This window comes from Paramormyrops kingsleyae, chromosome 3 (assembly GCF_048594095.1).
Source record: "Paramormyrops kingsleyae isolate MSU_618 chromosome 3, PKINGS_0.4, whole genome shotgun sequence".
NCBI lineage: Eukaryota > Metazoa > Chordata > Actinopteri > Osteoglossiformes > Mormyridae > Paramormyrops > Paramormyrops kingsleyae.
Window position 1 is genome coordinate 28,650,568 of NC_132799.1, and position 17,642 is coordinate 28,668,209.

General features: G+C 41.0%; 2 protein-coding genes across 5 annotated transcripts; both read right to left on the reverse strand.

Annotated features, from left to right (window-relative positions):
• Window positions 1-1,546: 1,546 nt before the first annotated feature.
• On the reverse strand, window positions 1,547-10,041 carry LOC111844282 (carboxypeptidase M-like). Of its 4 annotated transcripts, none has more exons than XM_023812621.2 (8): window positions 8,697-9,677; window positions 7,388-7,485; window positions 6,247-6,416; window positions 4,022-4,209; window positions 3,593-3,763; window positions 3,335-3,487; window positions 3,062-3,210; window positions 1,547-2,850 (listed from the first exon to the last, which is right to left on the reverse strand). In XM_023812621.2, exons 1-8 carry the CDS (start codon window positions 8,863-8,865, stop codon window positions 2,617-2,619), a joined length of 1,332 nt encoding a protein of 443 aa, XP_023668389.2. In that variant the 5' UTR covers window positions 8,866-9,677; the 3' UTR covers window positions 1,547-2,616. The 4 variants fall into 4 exon arrangements, with proteins under 4 accessions (XP_023668389.2, XP_023668388.2, XP_072566159.1 ...); XM_023812620.2 differs by lacking the exon at window positions 8,697-9,677 and adding an exon at window positions 8,012-8,666; XM_072710058.1 differs by lacking the exon at window positions 8,697-9,677 and adding an exon at window positions 7,763-8,121.
• A 2,379-nt stretch (window positions 10,042-12,420) lies between these two features.
• Window positions 12,421-17,231, reverse strand: LOC140577626 (serine protease FAM111A-like). The gene is made up of 2 exons (XM_072710053.1): window positions 16,953-17,231; window positions 12,421-13,679 (listed from the first exon to the last, which is right to left on the reverse strand). Exon 2 carries the CDS (start codon window positions 13,614-13,616, stop codon window positions 12,567-12,569), a length of 1,050 nt encoding a protein of 349 aa, XP_072566154.1. The 5' UTR covers window positions 13,617-13,679; window positions 16,953-17,231; the 3' UTR covers window positions 12,421-12,566.
• Window positions 17,232-17,642: the final 411 nt, after the last annotated feature.

Below are 17,642 nucleotides of genomic sequence, written 5' to 3' on the forward strand. Positions count from 1 at the left end.
TAGCAACCAGTCTTATGCACTTTACACTACTCCTCTCATCTTACGTCATGCTGACGTAAACTGCTTTACGTAAATTAAAATACATTTGCTGATATCCATCCATCCATTTGTCCTATGGAGGGTCGCGGGACTCCAGAGCCTATTCCAGATGCTACGGGTGCAAGGTGGGTAATATCCCCCAAGGAGCAGGGCTCTACAGCGCGAACGTGAAAAAGATTTAGGCGCACTGACCTAAAATCATTAAACAGTGTATTTTACATTTCGAATAAAATGTAGTGTTGCCAACTTTGGCCAGCTGGCTGAAGTGAGATTTCCGATTCGAGACAAGTCTACATTTACGTACATATATGTAACAGTTTTATTATCTTGCAAATAGTCTGTAGGGTTTGCAAACTACCTCAACGCTTCTGGTGTCGCTAATTTTAGGTTTATAATGGCGTGAGAGTCACGCCAGATGCGTGAGAGTTAGCAGCCCTGAAAACGTAAGTTAGTTTGTTCCACCAGAGTTGATTTGTATAAAAAATGACTTACTTTATACAGTTGCTAAATAACGTAAACTATGACCAACATGAACTCACCACTAAACTACGTCTATTTATGCAGCATTTTATAAAATAGGCCTACTGCGTTTAAAAACTTTGCAGCTTCAAGATTTCATGACAGAGCCGCGGTTCTGTCATAACTCATAAAATCCTACCTATCGAGACGTGCTATCGAGCCTTTTTGCGCATGTGCAGTTACACCTTCTTGCGATTAGGGTTAAGGTAAGGGTTTTAGGGGGTTAGGGTGAGAGTTAGGGTTATGGCTATCGATTAGCACTACTGTAGCATTTTTCGATAAAGCAGTATTAATCGACAGAACACCGCCATTCTGTTAGGAACATCGCGGCTTGGCGGTTTAGGGCGTTAGATTCGCTGCTGTTATATTAACATTAATATTAACAGTAATGGCACATTAGCGCAAACAAAAGGGTCGCATTCGCCGAAGTGCATCTTGCTGGGAGGTTAAAGGAGTTTGATGTTCATTGTTTTGGGAAACCACGCATCTTGCATGAATTAAGGCAGCATATATGCTGATTTAGCGAATATATTTTACTTTTTTACTATATATGTATGCAGCCGGGTTATTTTTATTTAATGTGTACAATTACACAAAATCTGTTTATTTTGAATTTCTTAATTTGGAATCAGGACGTGGCGAATTTTCATCATTCACACAACGCGCAGATAAACCGGTTACCCATAATACAAAGCTTGGCCAAGCCACTTGGAATTATACAATTACAATATCAATTGTAATGTGAAATATAAAACAGTAAAAAAAGACAAAATACGAAAATAAAAATCTAGTTTCTTGTCAGTTTTGTCTGTCATGCTTGACCTTCCCGTTCCACTAGCTTGTATGTGAAATTGTATTATAAGGATGCATTACGTTTGAGTGCTTAAAAAACAGAACTAACTGTCCTCCCAAATTTTTGTCTGTGCTTCTAAATTTATAACTTAGGGGCACAAGTGCTCCATGAAAAAAATAGCGTAGAGACCTAATGGTGATATTTTATTTTATTGTTTGTTTAAGTTCCAATTATTTACATATATATTTTAATATTATTTTTTGTTGTATTACATATTTCCATTGAGTACATGGCAAAACCATTTCACTACACATGTATGTGGCAAATAAAACTTAAACCAAAGGAAATTCCTATGGAAGTGCTGCCTGAAATGTAACCATGTTACTATATAATGTCGATAAGTTATTGAGTGTGATAATGGATTATTTTATCCTCAAGGAAAGTGACTGTTGCACATCTTTCTTTACTAACTTGTCTTAAGATTTTGGAAGAAGATCTGATAATACTTGATATCAAAAATATGCAAATAAACTGGGAAGAAAATTCCTTTTCAAGGTTGTCAATAACATTATGTTTTAATAAAGTAAATATAAAAAATATATATCTGAGCACAAAAAAAAATTGGTTTTAGGTCTCCTACAAAATCCCGGATAATGAAATCTGTTTTATAAGTTATTAGTGATATTAATATCTCCCATCTTTCATGCTTTCCTCCAATAATGAATAAAAATTAAAATCTTGTGAGCTCCAGACTAAGGTGTGTTAGAAGATGAGGGAGTGTGATCACATTACTGCAAAGGCCAAAAAAAAACTGTTAAAAAGAAGCTCTCTGTGTAGAAAACTTGTGGCATCCCCTTATGAGTTAGTTATTTAGCACAATTAGATTAGTGACTTCTCTGCAACCAGAACTTTTCATTTTAACCTTTGGTTTTCTCCAGTGAGTTACATGGGATAACACTGACTTCTGAGGAATCAATTCAGTGGTCTAGCTTGTACAGCACTTGTAGACTTTTTTATCTCAGGGCCTGCAAGATGTTTAAAAATCTGATTTTTTCCACTTGCTAGCTTCAGTAGAAGCTCATGAGTTTGTGCCACTATGGTGAGGTGTGCTCAGGCTGAGGGGCAATGGAGCAGTCTTCCCAGATGAGGGGCAATGGAGCAGACTTCCCAGATGAGGGGCAATGGAGCAGACTTCCCAGATGAGGAGCAATGGAGCAGACTTCCCAGATGGGGGGCAATGGAGCAGGCTTCCCAGATGCTTACTATCACAGTAGCTCTTGACATATAAGAAAAGTAGCGAGGTATCTACTGAGCAAGCAGGCACCGTGGATTGGTGTAAAGTGCGACTCTTTGGCATTCCCAGAATCAGTCGGGACTGCAGTGTCAGGGTCTCTCCGACTCCCAGCAAGGACGAAGTTATGTATCAGTGCAGAGAACCTATCCGGTCCGTATGAAATGGAGAGTGTCTCTATCACTGGGGCTTGACCTTCAGCTGTCACCTGTGAAGAAATTTTACAAGTTAGATACAGGTATTCATACAAGACCTGTTCTCAGTTGGGTGGGTTTGCATCACAGTAAGGCACGTGTGATTGGGTTACTTAGGTCTTTCAAGTTCTGGTACAAAGTAGGTGTCCAACATCAATCAGAGGAGAAGTGGGAACAGTTAACTATGGGTAGCCCCTGTACAACAATCTCCATGTTCCTCCCTACCTTTAGGGTGTAGTTTCCAGGCAGTAGGAGTCTGTAGAACTCCCCGTTATGGTTTGTCCTGAAAGGGTACTGGTTTTTCCTCCCCAGCACCTCTACCAGTGCGTTTGCAACTGGGAGTCTGTTCGCATCCAACACCTGCCCCTTCACACCTGCAGAAACGGGACATCCAGGCTTGGCATTGGAGTGGGCAGCTGAGGACAGGTAGCGGTATTAATTCTGGCAGATTGGAGCACGTCGGACCAAACCGCAGCTGTCATGTAGCTGCATACACACCCAGGTGGATCTGCTGCATGTAGGCCAGAAGTGCAGCCTTGTTCTCTGCCCATAATCCAGGCAACATTTTTTCTGAGGGGTACTTGCAGCAAGACAGCTCCAGTGTCACCTCGAAACATTGGCCCCAGATATAGTTGTAGTCTTGCATCCCTCCTAAATGCAGATCATACAACCTTATAATCTCAGATTTACCAGTAACTAAGACTGACAAACCATCTACAGAGTTTATTAGCAGTTGGTGGCATTATCCATGCTGACCTGAGACCCGGTACCAGCGATACCCGTTGGTGATGCCATTCTGGAAGCCTGTGGAGTCCGTGCAGGGTTTGCCCATGTGCATTAGTGTGTGGCTGAAAGAGTAGGTCCTGGCCAGGTAGACGAAGACGTCGTCATCGGGCGTGACGCTGGCCCCTCCCTGCAGCTCAATTCCTGGGTCAAACACCAACAGCTCTATACTCACTGGTTGCATTGTCGCAGTCACCAGTTCCAGAAGGCTGCATTATGGCAGACCAGAATTACAGTTTTTCATTTTCATTGGCAAAGATGCCTCATTTCATGCCAAAACCATTATGTAGGACCTGAAATAATTTCTGACAATGTGCTTGAAGTCTTTATCAGTAAAACCTAGGCTTTAGGCAGATTTGACCTGCAAATTCATGCGATGGCCCATTCTCTGACCTTCTTTACCTTTGTTGCTGTTGTCATACGGGTAACTGGCCACCATATCGCCGCCATGCAGGTTAGCCGACAGCACGAAGGGCTCTGAGCGCAGCCAGTCCATCACCGCCTGCACTTCTGGCTCCCGCATCTGCTCCTTGCCCCTGCTGAAGGCATCTGGGAAGTTCCGGTTGAGGTCCACGCGATGTTTGTTGTACCTGAATACAAGATCTCTTTTGCTGTGGGTCTGTGAGGGTTTAGCCAAGAAATTAATCATCTGCCTGTGATGTGCAGAAAGACTGGCAGATTTTCTCACCTACTAATGGGGAGAGGGATTTTATCACAGTTCTCAGTCAGCCCCTTTGTCTGGTACATATGGAATACAATCTATGCTAAGCTTATTAACTAAAGTATAACTAAGTAATTAAGTAGAAAATTGCCTCAATAGCACTTTATTAATATAAAACCATATATTGTATTCATACCAACAACTACCAATCCATCCATCTTCCATACCTTCCATAGATGGATGGATGGATGGATAGATGGATGGATGATATAGTGAACGAGCCAGCTCACAACCTCTCCCAGAGCACTGTGCACTTTTTCAACATCCTTTCACACAGCCATTTATCTACTGAAGTGTTTCAGACATGAGTCTGGCAGGCTGTACTGAATTTAGTCATCAGCTAGAATGTTGGTGATTGGCCAATACTTTCATACTGTTGAAATTCAGTTTTATACATAAGGCCACAAAACACAAATTTAAGGTCTGTTGGCAGAATAGAGGAATTCTCCTTAATCCGAGTCACAGTATCTTTCTCCTGCACACATAAAAATGCTCCCCTCTGAAATCCCCTTGTCTTTATACCCTGTTTCTGACACTGCATAATTTAATCCACTGTTTATTCCAGACACCTGTCTGCACCGCTTCCTGTTTATGCTTATTTGCGGATGTCTGACTCTGCATTTGGATGCTTATAGGAATATTTATCCTGAAGGACACATGGTGAAATGTGGCCCTTGTCATCAGGAACAGCTTGAGTTTGTGTTAATATCGCCTGAGTCATTATATTCACTCACACAGGGTCCGGCTACTGTGTTTGTACCCTACAGATTAGATCCTGAGACGGCTCCCATGATGTCTGCTTAGTGCCTCAGATAACACCAGAGGAACTTAAGGCTCCTGTGTCTCGGTCAGGATCGAGACCTTACGTAATATTTCATCACACTCGTTGAACTGGATCACCTCAGAGCCCGTTGTGAAATCAGACGTGTTTGGCTGGATATTTTCAGCACATCATGCCCTATTAGGCGGCGGCTGCAGCGATGGCTCTCTAGCGCCTCCATCTGGCCTTAAGTGGGTTTATGTTGATCCATTTCACACAGTAGCACGCTTGGTGTATTTAGCATTCTTATAACTGCCTCGCTCCCAGTGCCCATGCGGAGTCATAGACGAGCTTCACTGCTCATTTCCCATCCAGGGCAAAGCAGAACTGACTTGCGCAGTTGGCACCCCCTCAGAAGATGGCATGCTAGGCAGCTGCCTGCGTCGCCTAATGTTCGACTGGCACTGCACACCCCCAAGTTCCAGTGCAACCAAAGTATTACAAAATGTCCTAATGATTCGCCCCTGTGATCAGCTTTATTTCCTTGCATATACCAAGAATAGACTTGTGTTCATTATCTGCTTTTAAAAACTGTGGCATCTCTCTAGAATTTCCATTATGCTGAGCCAGACTCGTGTAGAGCTCGGTGTGCACCTAACAGAATTTCTGAGAAGTGGTCTGTTCTTCTAACATGGTGGGGGGGCGATGTCACCTGCTTACATTCCAGGGAGACCAGAGTACATGATCTGTCTGAACCACTGTCCATCCTGAGCTCCGTCATCCAAACGCAAACTGCCCTTTTCCATGATGGAGTCAAAAGGAACTGAAGAATAGGATCTGCAGCCATCTATTCTGTATATAGAATTCCATTGCTGAAGCTCACAAAACACTTACCTGTGATCTTTTTATGGCCCGATATGCACTGTTATTGTGAGACCTCACTTGGACGTACATATATTATTTTATTTTGTTTATACCAACTTTGATGGCTAGAAGAATACAGAAGTTTCCCTTTGTCTCAAACCCGGTCCACATGTATGTCTCTGAAGCGGGTTTCCTGTTCATCGGCACCCTCAATAAAGCATAAATCCGAGGGCTACGGTGTGGCCGCAGAAAGGCTGCGTGGGCAGAGCGCCGAGTCCTCACCTCCCCTTGGTGCGCAGGCAGCCGGGCACGGCGGCCTCAAAGCCGTCCGGGTTCATGGAGGGCAGGATGTGAATGCGGCTGCTGTTGAGAAGCAGCGTGACCGAGGGGTCCCTCAGGTAGTTCTTGGTGAGGTGCTCAATCAGCTGAAGCAGCAGAACACGCCCCACCACCTGGACCCACACACACAAACACACACATAGCATCAAACACACACGCCAGACCCACCGCACCCGATGCTCACCCTTCATTGTTACAGCCGTTCTTAACTGACTCTAGAGCAGGGGTGGCTGTGTATGCGGGTATTTGCTGCAACTCCCTAATTAGATTACTAATTAGAGGACTGATTGGCTGAAGAGTCCTCACACCTGGGTTTGAACAGCTGACCTACAGGTTATCCCAAAAACCTGCATACACACCGGCCCTTTGTGGATAAGATTGCCCACTCCTGCTCTAGAGCCACAAAAGGCAGCAGCGGAAAAGAGGATGTTAGCAAAATGGAACAACATCACGAACAACTTTGCACAATCGTCCCAGGGGGCACTATCCTGAAGCACCTTTAGCCTCCAGCTCATTCCCCCACCTTGTGCTAAGTAAGAAGCACCACTTGGGGGGGGGGGGGGTTCCCTCCTACTTGGACACCACAGCACCCCCCTCCCCCCAGGTGTCCCATCCCAACCCCCAGCCATAACATGTCATCTTTACCATAATAGAAGTCCAGTGTGATCTAAGTGCACATAGGCCTGTAGCAAATGCTTATTATTATTATTATTATTATTATTATTATTATTATTATTTATTCCTTAATAATCATTTCATTAATATTCCCCAATATTCTGGTTCTCAGGATTTGGTTGTGTGCACCGCATACATCCTAATTTGTGTGGACTACATTTTCTTGTTTACACTATATGTACTGTCTTTGCACCTTGTCTGTTTGCACTAAATGTATGTCCACTTATGTGCTTCATACTTTTCTGCTATATGCAGAAGAATTTCCCCCTGGGATCAATGAAGTTGGTCTAATCTAATCTAGTACGAAAGGAATGTACTGGGACTCTATGTAGACCGGTCATATGAGTGCACAATCCAGCATAATACCTTCCTGTTTCGTACCGCGCCGAGTCCGTGCCGAGGACCTTACCTCATTACCGTGCATGTTTGCGACGTATTTGAACTCCGGGATCCCTAGCTTGTGCTCTGTGGGAAACTTACCAAGAACAAGAACCCACAGTTCTCTCCCTTCAAAACAAGCAGAGGAATGTATCACTCGTTTACAGAACTAAATAGCCCCAAAAACGGAACTGTAAATAAAATGAGCAAGAAAGCAAATGAATTCTAATATGATTTCAGAAGAAAATTAAATTACTCAGTTAGTATTTATTTATCAGGTACGATCTGAGCTAAATAGTTAGAAAAAAACACAAGTAAAAACTGAGTCTCATTTTTTTGCACTTGTAGAACAAAGTATGCAAGCCTTTCAAGCCTCGTTAGTGGAAAACTGAAAATGAACATTAACTGGATGTTACAACAGCGACAAACAGGTCTGTTCTGTCTGCTGGTCCGTCCACGAAAGTTAGGGTCGGTAGGAAGGGTTGCATGTCCCTTAGTGTGAGAAATGGAAAAGTGTGGGACGTATTTATTGAATCCCGTCCGGCGATCCATGCAGAGGTCGGTGAATCTCACTGAGGTTTTGGCACAGCTGTCTGGGCTCTGGGTGACACAATATGACAAGCAGCGTGTCACACAGCTGGCCGGCAGGACTCACCCTCAGAGGAAGTATTTTGGGTGGCTCCTCTGTGTCGCCTAATTACTGTTCCGGAGGTTGCGTGACATGCGAGTCGGTTTACTGAACAAGCGGCGGCCAGCAGCCCGAAATAGCGAAGTGGCGAGTGATAGTTTCTTGCGTCTCTGTATGTGTGTATCAAAGCAAGACTGTCTATATGTCTCCTGTCACTTCCTGCTGCGTCTCCGAGGATGACAGAGAGAGGTTTTGTGAAAATGTGCATATTTCGTGCAGATAACGAATCGATCAGTTAGGCTAAAGTGAGAATAATATGGACGAGTAATGACACATATAGACAATCCAGAATTACTATAAATTATGACTTGCTTACATTTCAGAAACAGTAACAAAGTATATGACTTTAAATCTCACGTAATATTGTTATGTTTTCCTTTTAATTTTTCCTATAATGAACGCCCAATATGACCTTTCATTACACCTGCCATTTACATTTTTCACATTTTTAATTCATTGTACTGAAGCTCTTGTCCCGACTGATGCACACGGCAATAATTAACGTGATACACTCTGTGCACTAATAAGTTTACAACGAGGGTATAGCATTCTTATTATTTTCGTAACCTATATTAATGGTTAGTGTTTGCGACCAAATACAAAGTACTGCTACAGTAAGAACAGGTTTTGTTTAAGTGGTTTAAAATCTTACCTTCCACTGATTTCCCAATGCTATGCAAGTGCGTAAAAGATGGATAGTTATCAATGACCGATTTCAGATACTGTTCCATTTCCACCGTGTTGTGGTAGCGGAATTGCAGACCGGGGATTAGCCAAAGCGAAGCCCAGAAAAGCAGCCCCAGGACCCAAAGACGCCCCATCAGCTCAAACTGCAGACGAAGCCAGACGCAGCCCGCTGAGGTATCCCGGGATCGCGGGGTAGTCAACGCTCACTTTTTGAGAGAATTTCACACTTTCTGCAGTAACGATTTTCAGTTATAGGCCCTATCTGACAGTATTTCGTTTAATCGAGGCTATTTTCAGTAAATGGAATGTGAAACTTTAAAAGTAAAATGAAAATATTTTCAAAATACAGAAACCGTAATAGTTTTAAATTTTAATTAAAAAATAACTAGGTTATGCATTATATGACTAAAACCCTGTGCTATTTGAAAGTATTAATATGTAACCAAAGAATCAAGGAATTCCTGCAACAACCGGAAAAATAAAATCACTTAATGTAACATGGCCATTTTTGTTTATTTTAGAGCTAAAGTAGGTTAACTTATTTTTCACTTTTTCGACACCTTTTAAACTACGTTAAATTCCTTTACGCTACTTGAATAACAATCGTTTTTGTCGGTCGTACTACCTAGTGCATTACAATCAAACCACGGGGTCTGACCTCTGCAAAACTTAATGCCAAGATTCTTTTATCGATTAATTTTAGAAATCCTTCGTGTTGTTTAAATTGGATTTAGTCTCTCCGTGCCAGTCGTCCTGTATCACATCTCCCATAGGTCAGTGTGCTGCCCGGCGCTTGTCTCATAGTTATCCACTGAAAACTGCTTCCCTCGCTGCCGAAAACTTGTTTTCAAGAAGAAGTTTACGCAATTCCTGTTACTTTGGTCAATTCGACTTGGATGTCGGGCTCGATGGCATTTCCCATCCCGGGATATGAACCTACAACATACTGTTCCGGTTCTGTAACACCCGCCCCAGGGAGACATTGACATACGGTATGTCCGTAATGAATACCTTTACCTTTTGCATGTACAGATTTTTATCGAAAACCTTTCCCCTTCCTCTCATCTATAGATGCTTCTACAAAACATTTTATTTTTCCTCCATGATGAATCCCGAATCCCGTACAGCCGTCTTATAACACTGGTTTTAACTCCCCAATGACCAACCAGCGGACTGAGAAACTATTTCAGCAACATTAAGTAAATCACCAAAGTACAGTGGTACCTCAGTTCTCGAACTCATTAGTACTGGAATTTCTTAAAAGTCGAACCACCCAGTTCGAAAAAAATTACCTAGAGCTCGATCTGAATCTCAGAAGTCAAACCGTGAACGTCGACCTAAGATAACTTGTATGCTCGGAGAAATGAGTCACGCAGCACGTCTCTCAGCGGAAACAAATTTAGGGTAAAGCTTCAGTCTCCGCCTCGCATTCGCTGTGACAGCATCATGCATATTTACACTAGCTGAATACAGTAAAAATACATTTAGACAATGATAGACAGTAACAGTAATTATTCTTATATAATAAAATACATTTAAAAATAAAGATTTCTTATTCAATATTTTAATATCGTGCCGAGCGGGGACGGGACGGAGACAAAGACGTCAGGGTATGAATAAGGGGTTTAATTACAGGTAAGGCAGGCAAAACGGAGACGGACAATACAATGATCGGACTCGGGAAGCAAACTGAAACGCGGATTAAATACAGAGGGCTAATGAAAACAACCAGAAACAGCTGATCACATGGGGATTCCACAAGGGGTTAACGAGGAGCGTGGCACACGGAAGGAGTGGACTATCGGTGCAGGACATATTGGGGTTTTTTTTACTTTACACATTGTTTGGATACATTTATTTAATTACTTTACAAATTACTGTTTTGATAAATATGCTTAGATTTGTTTAGTACGGTATATTTCAGTATAGTTCTTGTTTTATCCGGTTTTTGTGTTTAAATGCTAAAAAAAAAATATTTAGGTGTCATTTTTTGGGGCTGGGAACCAATTAATTGGTTTTCCATTATTTCTTATGGGAAAAATTCGATCAGAACTCGAACTTTTTAGGATTCGATCTGGAGTTCTGAACGGATTAAGTTCGAGTTTCGAGGTACCACTGTATATATCAATGTTTTATAAGGTACAGGTTTGTAGATAACATTCGTAATTAACTGAAAGACGAAATAACATCTAATTATTTGGTTTGTGCGCTCAGGTCATGCTTTGTCGACATGCTTTTGTTGATCAACTAATCATAACTGTAATATTAACTTTATTATTGGCGGTTTTCATGTAGGCTATTGTTTTAGTTGATTCTACGATTGCAGTGCACTCGTGTTAAGTTGTAAATTTTCAGCTGTAAATCCTACTGACCCGTTATACTCATACATTTTATGATCCAATGGCTAATAATGGCATGAAATTTATTCTTTTAATTGTGGTTGTTTTTCCCTGCAAGAGGTACCACCTCTGCAATTTTGTATTATGTATGTAGTGCGACAAGTGCCTCAATTGCGTATCATTGTAGCCACGGGCGACCTCTAGTGGTTATACTCATAAGTTACTGGGAAATGATTATAAATTCAGGAGTCTTCACAGACGTCCATGACACATTTAGCCCAGTGTATACGTCATGTCCCAGGGCTTTGAGTCTAATCCAAGACCGGTACGCTACAGTATTAATTACTTTACTGTGCTTATACCAACTTTGACAACATGTTTTTTATAATACATAGAAACGAATATCAAGGCATTAGATAAATGCAAATATGAATGAACCCCACCCAGAATACAGTGAATTAATTTTTGTTTCATTATTCTAAACAGTTTGAGATTCTTCCATTTTAATTTCAGTTAAATACATTGTTAAATTGCATTGTTATCCATTTACACTTGCATAAATATAAATGTAAGTCATTCTGAAAGTAAGCAAGAGTTTGCTTATTCTCTCCCTTTTTTTTTGAAGGCTTCTACAGGGTGATCTGGTTCTTTGCAGTCCACTAGTCGATATCCATAACTGTCTCTTTCTCCTTGAGAAATTCAAAGAGTTCATGTAGACTCTTTGAAGAACTGTTATTGATCATCAGATTCTGGAGATAATCTGTTGGAATGATTTCACGAAGTGAGGTTCGCAGCTCGGAGGATCCACCACAGTCCTTTGCAGTAGTGATGACTTTTGATAAAACACTGTCCAGATATTCTTTCCGCCCTTGTAGCATATGCCAGATAAATTCTGCGAGAACCTGAATTGTAGATTTTCTCTTCAATGTTTCAGCAATTAACTTTGACAGAAGTTCACATTTCTTTTCCTCCATTATCTGTAGCAGTAAATTCACTAGTACTGACCTCATGGAAATGCCATACTCAATCACGTTCTTCTGTTCTCCAAAAACTTCACAAGAGTAACCACCAGTATGCAAGCCTACCAGTTGGCAATTTTCCCCAAAGATCGGAGAGCCTGAGGACCCATGAATGAAACATGTGTTATATGTCAATTCTTTATTTGCCAATTCTTTATCCGTTAAGTCATTGATATAGTGAATATGATGCCCTTTCATGCCAAAATGTCTTTTTACTGCATTTACTCTTTTTTTAACTTCAATAATGGAACTTGGGTCCATCTTTTTCACCCCCCCATGAGGATGACCAATGAGGCAGATCCCTCCCTTCCCTGGGAAAGGTGCATATTCTCTTAGAAGAGCAGGAGGTAGTTTTAAATCGGGCTTCCCTAGTGAGTCACCTAGCTCCAGTAAAGCAAAATCCATCAAACGTTCTTGTTGATCCAAACCGTACCGGCCAGCCACAACCTCTTCTTTTACGCACCATAAATTCTTGGATTATTCTGTGAGATCTTCAAAGGCAAATGTGACATGAACTTTTCGCCCTAAAACTGTACCGTTAGTAATATCCTTAATAACATGTGCATTTGTTAGGATATAACGATCAAACAGCAAGAATCCTGTCCCTGTCATGTGGTTCTCAACCTCAATGTAACATACTGAAGCACTCATGTCCATCAGGTTCTTGATAGTGCTTATTTCAGAGAAGCTCTGTATGTTCTTTCCAAACTCCTCCCTTAGTAACTCTACCACATCTTCGACTTTCCTTTTCTTGTGTCTTTCCTTCATCTGCTCCACTAGACCTTGAAACTGCTCACGCAGAGTCTTCAGGATTTCTGTGGAGTCTGGTATCTCATGTACTTTCTTATATAAATCAGCCCCCTTAACTGCCATTGCTTTGTCTGAACTGGGTTTGGATCCAACAGAAGAAGAGCGTGTGGATGGATTGTCAGTATTAGAACTAGGATCAGATTTTCTGCCGGATTTTAGCTTCCTCTCATTTGCCGTTTTGTCTTCTGCCGGTCTCTTCAGTGCTGTCTTTTTCAGCTGTAAAGTCTTCAGATTGCCAAATTTTGGGGGGATTTTTGTAGTTAACTGAATATTTGTTTGTTGTTCTCCTTCTTCACATAGAGAGACCGATCCCTGAAACACTTCATCTATAAATCGGCCATCTCTTTTCAATGCATCCTCTACCGTCTCCCCAATATACGCATATATGCAAAGGGACTTGTTGTTTTGAAGTTTTGAGTTCCTCAAAAAACGCCTTTTCCTCATGTTCAATCCACCAATACTGCTAATGCAAAAAGTGACAATATCACCGTCTTTTATTTCATAACCATCGGAAACCTCAGCTGCCTCACCAGGGAAACATTTAATGAGGACAGTTTCTTCGTCTTTAAACAACCAACAAGGAAAGTGTGTGGCTATAAATCTGTTGTCTCTTTCAATGATAATGCTTTTTCCTTTGTTTCTCTCCAAAAAGGTTCTGAAAGGTGGATCTGCTTGAAGTGCCTCCAGCACTGTGCCTCGTTTAGTGCAGGTGGCCATGTGATTCTCCTTGTTAATTTGATAATAGAATGAATGACTATGTTCCTGGCCCAGTGTAGTTTTCTGTGAAAGAGAAATGAATATAACCATTAGTAAAATACATCCAAACTTATTGCGTTATCTAATAACAGAAACATTTAATTGTAATATTTTTAAACTGGACTTGTAATAAAGGTTGAAAATTGGTCAATTTCACACATTAAAAAGATCTATGTATTTACAATGTCCAATTAGCTATCCACAAAACCAAATTTCTTTTTAAATGCTTATTCTGAGATATTTATCAGTAATTTCCTTTACTTGTAAACCTACTGCTTTTATATGTATTTATTTTTGTCATTTTGTAATTCATCAATTTTGATGATTTTTTTTAAATTTTTTCGAAACATCTTGCAGTTTATAACTTGCATACACCACATAATTTTATGTTCTTAATCATCAAGATTTGCTTTTCTTTATAATTGTGCTTGACAAGAACAGAATATATTGTCGCTATCCAATGAAAAACACAAAATTCCATTATTTCTGTAGCGTGAAAAACACACTTTCTGAGAAACTACTATACAAAATTAACCTAAAACATCACGAGGGACCCTCAGCACCAAAACAAAACAGTGTAATGTTTCAATACAGTTACATAGATTGTACCTTGTTCACATTGTCAGCGAGGCAAATGTCAAACTAGTCTCACTTTATATTCATAATTAACACTGATGTTAGTTATCTAGTTATCGATGAATTGTTAAAATTAACATTATAAAATACTCCACACAAACGACCATCATGAATACAAATGTTAACTAGTACAAACATAAATACCAGTTAAATGATTGACTTCACAAAACATCTGTTCATTACTCAATTACATGTTAAATGCTATCAGTAGACAGGAGAATAGACATCTATAGTAAAAAGTCCCACATTCATCAAAAAGTGGATGCTGTTTACATCGGACACCAACGATATGTACCGATTCTCATAATGAGAAATAAAAACATAATAAACAGTAAAAATAATATAATGTAATACAGTGTAGACATACACTGGGTATTGAAAGCAGCTCAAATACAAATTAAGGAGTTCTTCACCCCCCCCCCCCTTATACCCCAAAAGACCCTCCCCAACAAGGTGCTGTGTGTAGGTGTTGTGAGTGAATTTACATATAAAAAGAGTGACCCCCCTGGCCTGTGAGGAGCCTGGGGCAGGGACGGGACAGGACAGGGCAGAGATTTCCCATGAGAGCAAATGGTAGCTCAGCCACTTCTCTGGCCACTGTCAATTGAATCATCTTCCTTAGTACTCTAGTGGTGCCAAATGGAACCCCCATTTTCTCCCTGACCTCCCCCATGATCATAAATTGCTAACACTGTCTATATTCAAATGATCAACCAAAAACACTGGGACACTTTTACTACTTTTCCTTACACCTTATATGAATTCTCATATATACATGAACATAAGTGAAAATTAAATGGCAAAATTTGATTTCTCTTGTTATGAAATGAGGTCTTCAAGTCTGGTAGAACTTAGAAGAGGAGAAATTAACCTGAGTGGTGGAATAGAAATAAAATAATTTTATTTCATAGGTTAGAAACCTGGGTGCCACTCCAGAGGAAGGTTCCCATTTGCTACTGGTAAATGGTACAGTGTTTTGGTATGAGGGTAATGTGTGTGTGTGTGTGTGTGTGTGTGTGTGTGTGTGTGGTGGGGGGGGGGGGGGGGGGGGACTACTGAAAAAAATGCAAACATCAGACCATTGTTGTACATATTTTTATTGTCTTTATTGTTTAGTGATGGCATGTTCCCTAAACACATGTAATTATATGAATTAATATTATAAAGTTACCGCTAATGTTATTAGGTAAAAGTTACCTTAGCGTTTAGCTCCCAATTCCACACGACACCATAACGGTAAACCAGCGATATGAAATTAACCATGACATCACCCACTACTTTGCAATTAGACGGTTTGTTTCAGGGCGCGGGAATAACGACATGAGACTGCTGGAAAATGCACTGTGTTCCACGGTTTATCACATCGGCACATAAACTTTGATAAGCCAGTTTAAGGTTATGCAGGTAAGCGGTCTTCTGCATTTTTTTTATTGATATGTTGATAAGTTTAGAGACAATACTGAAGCTAATTCGGGGAATGAGAGACCCGTCCACTCTAGGTGATGGTACAGCCAGTTTCTGGCCATTCGGGACAGGAAGCCTGTCGGAGGGTCGCATACAGTGGGCATGGAAGGGTTGGAGGACCTAGGTTCAGCAAGACGTGTCTCATATTCCACTGCAAACCAGCAAAACTCTTAGCTGGCAACTGGACCCTGTTATCTGTGATCACACGGTCTGGAATGTTATAGCGAGCTTTGCTGCGCTTAATAGTCATCTCTGCAGATAAATCCAACAATAAGTCGATCTCCCAGAAATCAGTTTAGTGATCAGCCAGCAACAGGAAATCCTTGTCTCCATGTTGGAAAAGATCCATGCTGATGATTTGCCATGGCCTAGTAAGGGGCTGACATCACCCATTTCTTGCTAATGCCACTTAAAATTAATAAATTGTTTTACATGGCCGCCCGTCTCAATTTTTTGGTGCCGCCTCGATTTTTTTTTATATTTTATATTTTTCAAAAAATCCGTTTTTTTCACCTCAAAAACTGTGGGTGAAAAATCTTGAATGTCAGCCTCGGATTTTTCAATTTGACGCTTCTCGGACAATGGTTTTTATCGTTTGTCAGATTGTGCGTGGGCCCACGGTATTAAAATCTTGGCAGGGCATCAATATACCGAGTAATATTACCCTTCGCGAGCTGTTTGAGAACTTTTCTAGTTTTAGTATATCTCTGTTGCCGTTCGTCTTTTCGCTAAAAATATAAAATCCCCTACTCACCAATATTTTATAAGTTTGAGTCATGTAATACAATTTATTAATTTTAAGTGGCCTAAGCTGGCTGTGTGCTCCGATTGAGCCGGTGTTCGGTCGAGGTGAGTTACTTTGTCGACTTAGGATACCGTAATGCTAATCGATAGCCCTAACTCTTACCCTAACCCCCACCCCCAAAAAAAACCTAAAACCCAACCCTAACCCCAAACGGTGGAACTACACATGCGCAAAAAGACTCGGTACGTCTCTAAAAACAGCTCAACTCGTCTAGAAATCCCTTAATTTCCATTAAGGGTACTAATGCACGAATCCTGTCCTTCGGCTCTACTATGACTAAAGACTTCTGGCATACGATACTATTAGGAATGCTGGAAGGACCGTCTACGCTGTACCTTGACACACGAGCGACAAAACACAGGCGCAGAATTAAAGATACAATCACGACTTACCTTTTGATTCCAAGTGGTTGTCGGAGGTCGTTGGTGCCGGGCGAAGGTGGCTAATTTATGGGAGTTTGGAGATTTATTTGCATTAGATTACTTAACTTGTGGATTTCTCCTTCAGATTACTTTACTCTAATTACTATTTCGGCGATCTATATAGTTTGAAAGTTCGCGCGCTATCAACCAGTTTGGCTCCCGCAGGAAACACCGGAGCAGCGGAAGTGACGAATAACCGACACTGCAAATGTCCAATTTGACAAGAGGCGAGTCAATAACCTCATACTACGTTCACAACTTCACACTGCGAGCGGCGAGAGCGTCAAAGCGACCGGAAGTCATTCATTCTCTATGGGAGGGAGCGTCGGGAGGCGTCGAGGAGCTATGGAAGGCCAACGGGGCCAAAACGTCTTAAAAACACGTCGATATTTTACATGCAAAAAATCAACACGTCGATATTTCACATGCAAAAAATCAACACGTCGATATTTTACATGCAAAAAATCAACACGTCGATTTTTTACATGCAAAAAATCAACACGTCGATTTTTCACGGCTAAAGACGTCAAAAACAGGCGGCATTTTGCAACGTGTGCTGAAATGGACAAAGCGACCCTTTCAAAATAAAAGCACCACCAACTCCTGTCCACAAACGTCCCATAGTTGAGTTTTTCCCTCTTTTTTAATTATCTATTCATT